Genomic DNA, 11862 nt, shown 5'->3' with positions numbered 1-11862 from the left:
TCTAGTTGATGCTCTCACTCTAGGCTGTTCACCATCCTTCAACCTGACCACACCTTTGTCTACAGCACCTTCATTCACTTCCCCCAACTGTGGTGCTTAAGGGGCCCCATGCTCCCCACCAGGTTCTTACCAGCACAGCGTCCACATGATCATACCTTCTAGAGTAAGTATGCCTGCTTGTGATGGTGACATTTATGCTTTTCTTTCTTGCCTTCCTTTTCCAATCTGATATCCCAACTTTCTGCTCTCTGCTCCAAGACTACCCTTTAACCACAGAGGACCAAAATCGCCTAGAAGACTGAAAGATAAAATGTGTTCAGCATCTTGGAAATGAGTGAATGCAGTTATCTCTCCCTTACCCCAGGCTGGATTCAGCCCTTCCTTTTTACTCTCCAGCTACTGCTTGCAGGCAGTCAAGATTATTTCCAGCAAATGGAGTTAGAGCAGCCAATCTAATGAGTAGTGTTGAGATTTGGCCTATGCTCTATATTACTTAGGTGTCTAGCATATAAAAGCAGTTCTTTCCTCCAAGTTTGTCTTGAACCTGAGCTTCTTTCGTAATTTTTCAGGATTAAAGGGGTGGGGCCATATTACAGAAGCAATTAGATAACTTTGAAATATGAGAGGGTGTGTGTGTGTGCGCGTGTATTTACAACTTTTTAAAAAAGATTTATTTATTTATTTATTTTAGAGAGAGAGGACGAATCGGGGGAGGGTCAGGGGGAGAGAATCTCAAGCCGACTCCCTGTTGTGCACAGAGCCCTTTTGGGGCTCGATCTCATGACCTATGAAGTCATGACCTGAGCCAAAACCAAGAGTGGAATGCTTAACCAACTGAGCCACCCAGGTGCCCCTATCTGTCCTTTTGTGTCATAGTCATCTTAGTGGGTCTGTGAAGTGGTATCTCATAGTTTGATTTGCATTTCCCTGGCGGCTAATGGACAGGACATCTTTGCATGTGGTCATTGGCCATTTCTGTATCTTCTTTGGAGAAATGTCTATTCGGAACCCTTGTCCGTTTTTAAACTGGGTTTTTAAAAAGTTGAGTTTTAAGAGTTCTTAGTATATTCAGTACACTAGACCCTCATCAGATATATGATTTGCAAATTTCTCCCATTCTGTGGGTTGTCTTTTCACTTTCTTGCTGGTGTCATTTGAAACACAAGTTTTTCATTTTGATGAGGTCCAGTTCATCTACTTGGTTTTTACTGTTTGTGCTTTGGTGTCCTTGTCTAACCCAAGGTTAGGAAGATTTACGCCTTTGTTTTCTTCTTCTAAGAGTTTTTAGTTTCAACTCTTACATTTAAGTCTTTGATCCATTTTAATTTTTGTTTTAAGATTTTAAGTAATCTCCACATCCAACATGGGGTTCGAACTCACAACCCCGAGATCAAGAGTCACATGCCATGAGTCAGCCAGGCACTCCAATCCATTTTTTGTATATGGTGTGAGGTGGGGATCTGTATTAGTTTTCCAGTGCTGATGTAACAAATTACCACAGACTTATTGGCTTAAAATAACACCAATTTATTATCCTACAGTCTGAAGGTCAGAAGTCAGAAATGGATCTCACTTGACTAAAATCAAGGCATTCTCTGTTCTAATCCATTGATATGTCTCTCCTTATGCCAATACCACACTGTCTGGATTACTGCAGCTTTGTAGTAAGTTTGAAATCAGGAAGTGTGAGTATTCCAACTTTGTTCTTTTTCAAAATTGTTTTGGCTACTTGGGGCCTCCTCTAATTCCATATTGAATTTTAGGATCAGCTTGTCAATTTCTACAAAAAAGGAAATCTGAATTTTGATAGCAATTGCATTGAATCTGTAGACTCATTTGGGGAGTACTTCCATCTTAACAATATTAAATCTTCCAATCCAAAAACGTAAGATGTCTTCCCATTTATTTGGATCATCTCTTTTTTTTTCTCAGCAAAGTTTTGTAGTTTTCAGTGCACAAGGTTTGCAATTCTTTTATTAAATTCATTACTAAGTACCTTATTCTTGATGCTATTGTAAATGGACTGTTTCCTTAATTTGTTACTGATTTTAAAGATGTACTACCTATGCATGTCTCCTTGCATTTACTATAGGCTACTGAATTATACCCCCCAGCCCCATAAGTGGCCCAGCTCCCCAGGCCCAGCAGGCCTTCTCTCCTTTCCAGCTTCTCTGCCCATGCTATTCCCTGGAACACCCTTTCTCATCAGCCAAGACCCATTTGCCCCATTCTAGGAGCTTCTCCAGGCAACAGCAAATGTGGAGGCCTCTCTGGAACCGCAGAGAGACACAAGAGATCCCCAGAGAGCATTTGCAGAAGCAATTCAACAAGTATGTTTTCAGGCCCAACTCTGCCCCAGGCTTGATTCAGGGGGCTTTCCAGGCATCAGTGAACAAAACAAACCCTGTCCTCATGTGGCTTATATTTTAATTAAAGAGGGAAACAACAAAGAGCAACAAGATAAATGTTATAAGGTTCGGGAACTTCAAAGTCCACCAAGAGGTGCCTTCCTCCAGGAAATCTCCCATCTCCTCCCTCCATCCCACCCCGCAATCCCCTCTTGGGGACCCCAGCTCTAGGGTCCTCTCTTCGGCCCCGCCCTGACACCACTAGGCTGAGAGCAATCGCACGGGTTCCGCCCGCTCAAGCCCAGGACAGCGTGCAAAGAATCAATGAGCCCCTTCGGCCCGAAGGCCCGGCCCTGCCGCGACTTCACTCGTGGGACTGCGCATGTGCCAGAGGCGGCCGCCCGAAGCTACTGACAGCCGTGTGGCAGGGCCGGCCTTCGCGCAGGCGCACTGGTGGCTGCCCGGAGCGCTTCCGCCTCCCCGCCGCCGCCGTCGCCATGGCCGCGCCGGCCCCGGGCCTCATCTCGGTCTTCTCGAGCCCGCAGGAGCTGGGCGCGTCGCTAGCGCAACTGGTGGCGCAGCGGGCGGCGTGCTGCCTGGCGGGGGCTCGCGCCCGCTTCGCGCTCGGCCTGTCGGGCGGCAGCCTCGTCTCGATGCTGGCCCGTGAGCTGCCCGCCGCCGCCGCCCCCGCCGGCCCCGCCAGCCTCGCGCGCTGGACCGTGGGCTTCTGCGACGAGCGCCTCGTGCCCTTCGAGCACGCCGAGAGCACGTACGGTCTCTACCGGGTGAGAGCTACGGGGGCCGCCGGGGGTCACGCCGAGAGGGCCGCGCCCACCGCCTGCGCCCGACTACGGGGGCCGCCGGGGGTCATTTCAAGAAGGCCGCGCCCACCTCCTGAACCCCGCCACGGGGGTCGCATAGGGTCACACTCTGCCCTCTGCCACTGCCTGGGAACGGTCTGCTGGGTGCGCTGAACTCCCACCTCCACTGCCACCCGAGTGGGCCGGTAGGGGCCTTGAAGTCTCTTTATGCTTTATCCGGTGGCCAGGTAGAGGGAACAGCCTGGGCGAGGGCGTGGAGGTGAAACAGAGTGGCCCGTTCCAGGGACCTAGGGAAGTTCAGGCGCCCCAGCCTGGTGGCTTGCAAGGCAGAGTTAGGGAAGGGCCAGGCAGGGGGTATCTGGCGTGGAGCCTGGGTCTGTTTTCTCGTCTCCAACCTGGACGCCTTCGTGATGATCTACACGCAGCTTTGGGCTCTGATCACCTCCCAGGCTGGTTATCTTTGGCTTGTGGCCTCAGGTCCTATAGAATCAGGGAAACTGAGGCTTGGAGGAGGCGTGGTCTGCCCTGGGGTCCTCCGGCTGCATCTGAGCCAACTCCTGCCCTGGACGGGGAAGACACGCCCAGCGAGGTGTGGAAGGGGCGGGCTTAGCCAGAAGCTTCAGGTTGCTCAGGTTCTGGGTGTGTTGCCTTCTCTTTGCATAGAAGCTTGAGCTGAAGATTTCCTGGTTTGTTGTTGTTTGTTTTGTCATAAGAAGGAAGGTCTACTGATTACCAAGCATTTTATCCACATCATCTCATGTAATTTCACAATAACCTATGAGGTCGGAGCCGTTATTTCCTCCATTTCATAGATGGAGAAACTGGGGCCAGAAGAGGAGAGCTTGTGTGCCAGGTCTCCTGATGACCAGCAGGGGAGCCAGGGTTTGAACCGGACCCCCCAGACAGCACCTGGGGCACATCTCAGGGGCAGGGGCCTCCCTTTGTGTCTTCCTCAATAGCTTCATTAAAAACTGGGCTTGCATTTCTTTCTTTTTACCTCGCATGAATTGGAAGAATTTTTTTTTTTTTTTAAGAACTCTTTTTTTACTTAGGCAAACTGTACTTACTCAAGTAACAAAATTCTAACAAAACAGTAAAAAAAAAAAAAAAGTTAAAAAAAATGTTGCGGGGATGTTCGTTGTGTGTCCCTGTATCCAGCGCTGGGGACATGGGGGTGCTGGGCAGTTCCCTCATGGGGCTCATAGGGGCATCGGGCACCAACACACAGGGAAATAAATCAGGGAAATCCACTCAGAGCATTCACATAATGCAGTATGGACAAAAGATAATAGTGTGATAGAGAAAGTGCCCTGGGAAGATCCTTCAGGATGGTGAGGGGCAGGGGTGCTTTGAGAGATGATGTTTGAGCTGAGGCCTGCAAGTGTGAGGACCTGGCCAGGGGCAGAGCCGGGGCAGCGGGTATGGCAAAGGCAAACTCGATGCCGTGGGAATAGATGTGGGGCAAAGATTTGCTGCTTCTGCCAGTTCCCCTGTGAGGGGAGTCAAGTGACTCCCCTGCTGCTGCCCTAACAAAGGACCACAAATTGGGTGGCTTGAAACAACAAGAACTTATTTTCTTAGTTCTGGAGGCCAGAGCCTGAAATCCAGGTGTTGGCAAGGCCACACTCCCTCTGTAGGCTCAAGGAGGGGATCCTTGGACTCTTCCAGCCTCTGGGGGCTCCTGGTGGTCCTTGGCCTCCAATCTCTGTATCTGCCTCTTCATGGCCTTCTCTGATTCTCTCTGTGTCCTCTCCTCATAAGGGTACCAGTCATTGGATTCAGGGCCCACACTACTCTACTATGAAGTCAACTAATGATATCTGCAAATACACCCTTCCAGATAAGGTCTCATTCTGAGGTTCTTGGTGGACATGAATTTGGGGGGCCACAAGTCAACCCAGTATAGGAACACAGGGTTGCTTCTGTCCTCAAGATGGATCCGGTGCACCGGATCTTGGGGTTCTCAGCGGGAGTGTTCTCCTGCTCACCCTGTGTGCTCTATGCATCTTCTGCTGCACAGGCCAGGGCTTTGTCTGGGCTGGGAGGATTAACTGGGGCTACCTCCTTCCTGGCAATGGTTCCTCAATGCCCGAGGGATGTTAAGAGAGAATCAACCAGCAGTTCCATTTCTAGGAAACTGCCTGATTGACACTCCAGCCCCTGGCTCTCTGGCAGGAGGCCAGGTGGAGGAGGAGGTCATGGCTCTGAGCCTTTAGGGGAAGGGCAGCTAAGGAGAGGATCATGTGACAGAACTGGGCACTGAGATTCCCCACTGGCTTTGCTCAATGTAATCCCTGAGGGTGTGTATCGATGGGGACCTTGGACAAAGCAGGAGGTCTTTCCAACAACAGATCTGACCCTGTCCCTCCTTTGCTCACACACCCTCCTTGACTCCCCATTACCCTCCATACAGAGCTCTTACTCCTCGGGCCAGTGTTCAGGGCAGGCAGCCCTATGTGGTCTGGTGTGTTTACTCCATGTCCCTGTCCCATGCCCCTTCTAATACAGTATTTTTTGCGGCTTCCTCCTTTTCCTCCATGGCTCAGCTTGGCATTGCCTCCATGGCACGGGATTCCAAGATCCTGTGTGAAGGGAGGCACCAAGGTCGGGGTCACCGGTGTCCCTCCTGGAGCAGATCAAAGGCTCATCTGGGGCGATGAGGGAAAGGGCTAGAGCCCTCCACCTTGCAGGAGGCCTGACTCCAGGTGCTTCCACAGAAATTAAATCCACCTTTCCGAGGCCAGGGTGTGTGCTATATGCTGGGCAGGGATACCCCGTAGCGGCAGCCGGAAGAGAAGTCAGTGCTTACCACCTTCACATGTGGTGCCTCCATGCAGCCGTATGGGGGAGGCGCAGGCTCGGGTGTGGATGCTCAGAGGAGGTGCTCTGAAGGATGCATAGGAGTTTTCCAGGCAAGGGCAGTGGCTTATGTGTGGGTTGGGGTGGCAAGGTCAGCAGAGCCTCGTGGAGGGCAGAGAGGGGCTGGGTTTTATCCTGAGGTGCAGGGGACCCTGGGGGCTTTGAAACAGGGCTATGGTTATAGCCACACAGGTGCCGGCTAGGGCCAGGAGGCCCCCAATCAGGCTGGACTTGAAAGACTCCCGGTGGAATGCCACTGGGATCCCGACTCACAGAGGAGGTGGGTGTAAGGACGGTCCTGTCCTGGAGGCGTCCTCACCTGGAGAATCCAGGCGGTCACCCATGCAAACCTCGTGCCTCTGGGAGCCGTGTATTGCTGTCGCATGACTTTGTCCCTCCGTCTGCTGCAGACCCACTTGCTCTCCAGGCTGCCCATTCCTGACAGCCAGGTGATCACCATTAACCCCCAGCTGCCTGTGGAGGAGGCGGCCGAGGACTATGCCAAGAAGCTGAGACAGGTAAGTCCCCCAGGGTGGCCCCAGGGAGGCCTCATCCACACGGCGGTGAGGGAGCAGCCCTGCGGGTGGCGCTGCATGATTGTCACCAGCAAAAACTCCCCCCACGGGTGGTTGGCAAATCCCGCCCCACCCTGGACAGATGCCATTGAGGATCCCCCTTCTGAGAGGCCACAGCCCCGCCTTTGGGTCCCTTAGGGTGGCCCAGCTTCTGACCCTCTGGGAGTGGGTCTTGGTTCTCACATCTTGGGGACGTTGTGTCCCCAGACTCTTGGCCAGTCAGACGGGTGAAACGTGGAACCTCATAGAATCCCTTTCATGCAGGTGAGGCTGAGCGTTGCTCCCTGTGTTACAACCACTTGGGATTCTTTCTCTGACCACTGTCTCTTTGTGCCTTTCGAGTACCCCCCACAACGTTGCAGGACTGTCTTTTCCCCCACCCAGGCCTTCCAAGGGGACTCCATTCCAGTTTTTGACCTGCTAATTCTCGGGGTGGGTCCTGATGGCCACACCTGCTCGCTCTTCCCAGACCACCCCCTCCTGCAGGTGAGTGCACCACACGGGCCTCTGCTGACTGGGGCTTCCAGAGTGAGGGCCACTTTTGGGGGGCCAGGAGTACCCACAGCGGGGTTTGAGTCAGCCTCTGCCAGTTGGCTGGGCTTAACCCTTTGGAGCCTTAGTTCACCTATCTTAAAATGAGGGTTTAAATCAAGTACCACAGGACCGGTAGGAGGGCATGGAATGATGGATGGACCATGCCAGGTGTGTGTGAATGCTCGAGAAGCTGAAGGGACCTTGTCCTTCTGTCTCCATCCTGGGCTTCCCTCCCCCAGGAGCGGGAGAAGATCGTAGCCCCCATCAGTGACTCCCCAAAGCCACCACCACAGCGCGTGACCCTCACACTTCCTGTGCTGAATGCGGCCCGAACCGTCATCTTCGTGGCAACTGGAGAAGGCAAGGCAGCTGTCCTGAAGGTAAGGGCCGAGGGCCCTATTCCCAAGAAGATCAAAGGCATGTGGGCCCAGGGATGGAATATGACCCCAGATATTACTGTGCTGGAAGCACCAGGTCCCAAGGTACTTGAGTAATTCTTGGGCTGAAGGGGAGATGGAAACTATAACTACAGGCTAGTTAGGAATAAACAATTACAAAATCAAATTGATGAGATGAGGCCAAAGCTGCACTCAGGGGTAAATTTATAGCTTTGAAAAGGCAGTTTTAAAAAGTATTAAATAGGGGCGCCTGGCTGGCTCAGTCGGTAGAGCATGTGACTCTTGATCTCAGAGGTGTAAGTTCAAAGCCCCACATTGGATGTAGAGGTTACTTAAAAATAAATTCTTTTAAAAAAATTATTAAATAAAAAAATAGTTAAAATAAATAAATTGAGCACCTTAGACTTAAGAAAAAGAACAATACCATAAATCTAGAAAAAGTCAGTGGAAGGAATACATGACATTAAAATCAGAAATTAATGAGTTGGTTAAGGGGCACTTGGGTGACTCAGGGTTACGTGTCTGACTCTTGGTTTTGGCTGGGGTGGTGATCTCGTGGTTGTGAGATTGAGCCCCATGTCTGTCTGTGCGCTCAGTGCAGAGTCTGCTTTGGATTCTCTTTCCCTCTCCCTCTGCTTCTCCCCCCCCCCCCCCCCCCCCCCCCGTGCTCTCTCTCTCTCTAAAATAAAAAAAAAAATACAATCTTAAAAAAAAAATTAATTGAATTGGTTAATATTCTTAAAAGCTTAATGGTAATAGATCCCAAAGATAGACCCCTGGCAAAATTAATCAGGGAGGAAAATTATATAGTAGGAATAAGTAAAAAAGGAGGAATAAGAAAAAAAAGAGACAGTTAGACATAGTATTTTAGGAAACTATAGAATAAATAAGATATTAAAAGTAAACTAAATCGGGGCGCCTGGGTGGCTCAGTCGTTAAGCGTCTGCCTTCGGCTCAGGTCATGATCCCAGGGTCCTGGGATCGAGCCCCGCATCGGGCTCCCTCCTCCGCGGAAGCCTGCTTCCCCCTCTCCCACTCCCCCTACTTGTGTTCCCTCTCTTGCTGTGTCTCTCTCTGTCAAATAAATAAATAAAATCTTTAAAAAAATAAAAATAAATAAAAAAAATAAAAGTAAACTAAATAATAAAAAAGGTATTTTAATTGCCATCGTTGAAAAAGACCAACTATGGAAGAAACTGGCAATATTTTTAGAAAATTAACAAATAATAATTCGTCCTCCCAAACTGTTGAGTCCAGATGTCCTCACGGGGTGGCTTGGTGTTGGGGTTAAGGGTACAGACTGTAAAGAATCCAGCAGACCAGCGTGCCTGCCGGTGATGCCCAGCATGGCCTTGGGCAGCCACTTCAGTCCCCCCGCAAGCCTCAACTTTCCCATCTGCAAGGTGGATTGGGAGGGCTCCTCCCTGTGGACCTCCTGAGGGTCAGTCCAGGCAGTTTTAGCTCAGAGTACACTCATGTGAGGCCACCCAAGCCTCAGCTTCTCCAACTGTAAAATGGGGGTGGGAATAGAGGTGACCTCACAGGGCTGTAAATGACAGAGTGCATGGGGCAGGCCCAGCTATCAGATAGCGGTATTTATGATTCCCGCCGATCGTGAGGTCACATCAAAGGATCAGCACGCCGCAGCCCGCGGGACCAAATCCTACCAGCTAAGAAGGGAAAGCGGATGGGGAAAAAAAAAAAAAAAAAAAAAAAAGCAAAAGCAGAATATTCTCTGACCTGTGAAAATTCTACGAAAATTCGGATTGCAGTGTCCGTAAATACAGCTTCACAGGAACAGGCTGTGCCCATTTGTCGATGTGGCATTCGCTGCTGCTTTTGCTGTGTTAACAGCAGGGCTGAGCGGTTGTGACAGAGACAAGGTGTGATCTGCAGAGCACAGGAGTGACTCCGGTCCGTGCAGGGCGGGTGCTGACGCCCCTGTTCGGCGGCGGTCACGGACGATAGAGAAGGAAGGGACCTGCTGATTGTTTGAAGCTAAGACAGCTGGAAGGGCAACATCACGTCTTGAGAGGAGGACAGTCTTGTCCGTGGGGGGACCCGGGAGCTCTGAGGGGTGCTGGGGCTGCTGGTGGGGCCTCACGCTCCTGCCCTTTCTTCTACGCAGCGCATTTTAGAGGACAAGGAGGAGAACCCGCTCCCCGCCGCCCTGGTCCAGCCCCACACCGGGAAACTTTGCTGGTTCCTGGACGAGGCAGCGGCCGGACTCCTGACTGTGCCCTTTGAGAAGCATTCCACGTTGTAGCTGGCCCTAGGGACACCGCGGCGGGGACCGCAAATGACCCTCGTGGGCCGGGACCTTCCTGGGCTGGGGCCCGCTGCCACCACCGCTCCAGGCTTCATTTTCAAAAAGCTGTGTGGTGCCACGGGAAGGCTGCAGGGTCCGGCCGCCAGCCCCGTGCCCCCGGGGTGCTCAGCCCACCGGCCATGGCTCTGCGTGACCAGATATTAAAGGGAACATTTGCTTGAAGTCTCCACTGTCTCGTGGTCCTTGGTGGGCGGCGGAAGCAGGGATGCCCAGGCTGAGCGTGTGACCAGAAGCCCTTGGCCCAGCGAGGGGGAGGGCAGGGATGCGGCGCCCTGGATGAGTTTCCCGGGGCTGCCGGAGCAAAGGGCCACAAAATTTATGGTCGCCCAGTTCGGGAGGTCAGAAGTCTGAAATCAAGGTGTCCACAGGGTTGGGTCCTCCTGGAGGCTCTGAGGGAGAATCCGTCCCGTGCCTCTCTTCGGGTGTTTGGTGGCTGCCAGCTCCCCTCGGCTGTCCTTGGCTTGTAGACACGTCGCTCCAGTCGCTGCCGCTCTTGTCACGTGTCCCTCTCCCCTGTGTCTCTGTGTGTGTGTCCTCTCCCGTTCTAGTAAGGACACCTACCAGTGGACATCGGACAGCCCTAAATCCGGGATGAACTCTTCTCAAGATCCTTAAGAATTACAGCTGCAAGTAAGGTCACAATCGGAGGTTCCAGGGGACATATCCTCCGTGTGTGTGTGTTCGTGAAAAAAAGTAACAGAATTTACCGTCTGAACCACTTCTAAGTGTCCAGTTTAGCAGTATTAAGTACGTTCTCCCTGTTGTGCAGCCGTCACTGCCGTCCATCCCCAGAACTCTTGGAAACCTGAAACTCTACACCCATTAAACAGCTCCCCATTCTCCCTTTCCCCAGCCCCCGGCACCCACAATTCCACTGTCTCTCTGCATCTGACTACTCCTATACGTGGCACCTCCTATACGTGGCATCATACAATGTCTGTCCGTCCGTGGCCGGCGTCTTTCACTCAGCGTAACGTCCTCCAGGTTCATCCGTGTTGGAACCTGGGTCAGAATCTCCTTCCTCTTGAGGGCTGAAGAATATTCCAGTGTATGCACATGCCCCTGTTTTTCCCTCCATCCGTCAGCAGACACTTGGGTGCCTCCCACACTTCGCTTATTGTGATAGAGCTGCTGGGAACAGACGGGCAGATATCTCGAGACCCTGCTTTCGGTTCTTTCGGGGATATTCCTAGAAGTGGAATGGCTGATGCATATGGTGATTCTACGTTTATGTTTTGAGGAACCCCCATACTGTTTTCCACAGCGGCTGCACCATCGCAGCAGGGCACAAGGGTTCCAGTTTCTTCCCATCCTCACCAACACGTGTTTTGGTTCTCTTGATAGTAGCCCGTGGACATATCCTTTTGGGGAACACCATTCAGCCCACTACACACGTAACTGAGCTCTCCCTGCACACACAGGGCCAGTGGCAGCCTCTGTGTCCCGCTCTGCTGCAGGCCTTCTCAGAGCCTTGAATGTGCCGAGAAGCCCCAGTCAGTGATGTGCCGGTGCTGTAGCATTTTCCTGGGGTGTGACTGTGCATGGCCCACCCGTCAGCCTCGTGGGGGAGGCTGGTGGGTGCATGGGGTCCCTCAGCCACGCTTGAGCTTTGCCAAGTTTGGAGGCTGGGGGCATCCTGCAGAGGCACCTGATCAGGCTGTGGGGGTTGAAACCCCGAAGCCAAAACCACAGAAAGTGAAGTTTCCTTCAACATCTTGTCTGGGTCTGTCGCTCAGATGTGAGAGTGAGGAAGTGGGACAGGGCCAGGGTGGAAACATGAAGAAAAGCAGAGAAAGCACCCCAGCCACAGGCTTAGGCAACAGCAGGTGGCCATGACCCAGTGTTTCAGGAGGGGGGTGCCAAGAAGCAGAGGGAAGTGATGAGACAGACATGGGGACCCCATGTGGGGGGCCTCTGGGACGTGTTACCTCTCCAACCCTCTCCCTGTAGCCGCAGATCTCCCTGCTCCAGACCTGCTTGTGTCTGCCCCTCACTAAC

General features: G+C 52.2%; 1 protein-coding gene across 1 annotated transcript; it reads left to right on the top strand.

The window, feature by feature from the left end:
- The first annotated feature begins 2609 nt into the window (after window positions 1-2609).
- Window positions 2610-10026, top strand: PGLS (6-phosphogluconolactonase). The gene is made up of 5 exons (XM_034996700.1): window positions 2610-3133; window positions 6439-6546; window positions 6988-7089; window positions 7377-7517; window positions 9664-10026. Exons 1-5 carry the CDS (start codon window positions 2846-2848, stop codon window positions 9799-9801), a joined length of 777 nt encoding a protein of 258 aa, XP_034852591.1. The 5' UTR covers window positions 2610-2845; the 3' UTR covers window positions 9802-10026.
- Window positions 10027-11862: the final 1836 nt, after the last annotated feature.

Source organism: Mirounga leonina, unplaced genomic scaffold (assembly GCF_011800145.1).
Source record: "Mirounga leonina isolate KUSES-001 unplaced genomic scaffold, KU_Mleo_1.0 Mir_94, whole genome shotgun sequence".
In the NCBI taxonomy this organism is placed as follows: Eukaryota; Metazoa; Chordata; class Mammalia; order Carnivora; family Phocidae; genus Mirounga; species Mirounga leonina.
The sequence above is the reverse complement of the archived record's forward strand: the minus strand, read 5'-3'. Positions and strand labels throughout refer to the sequence as shown.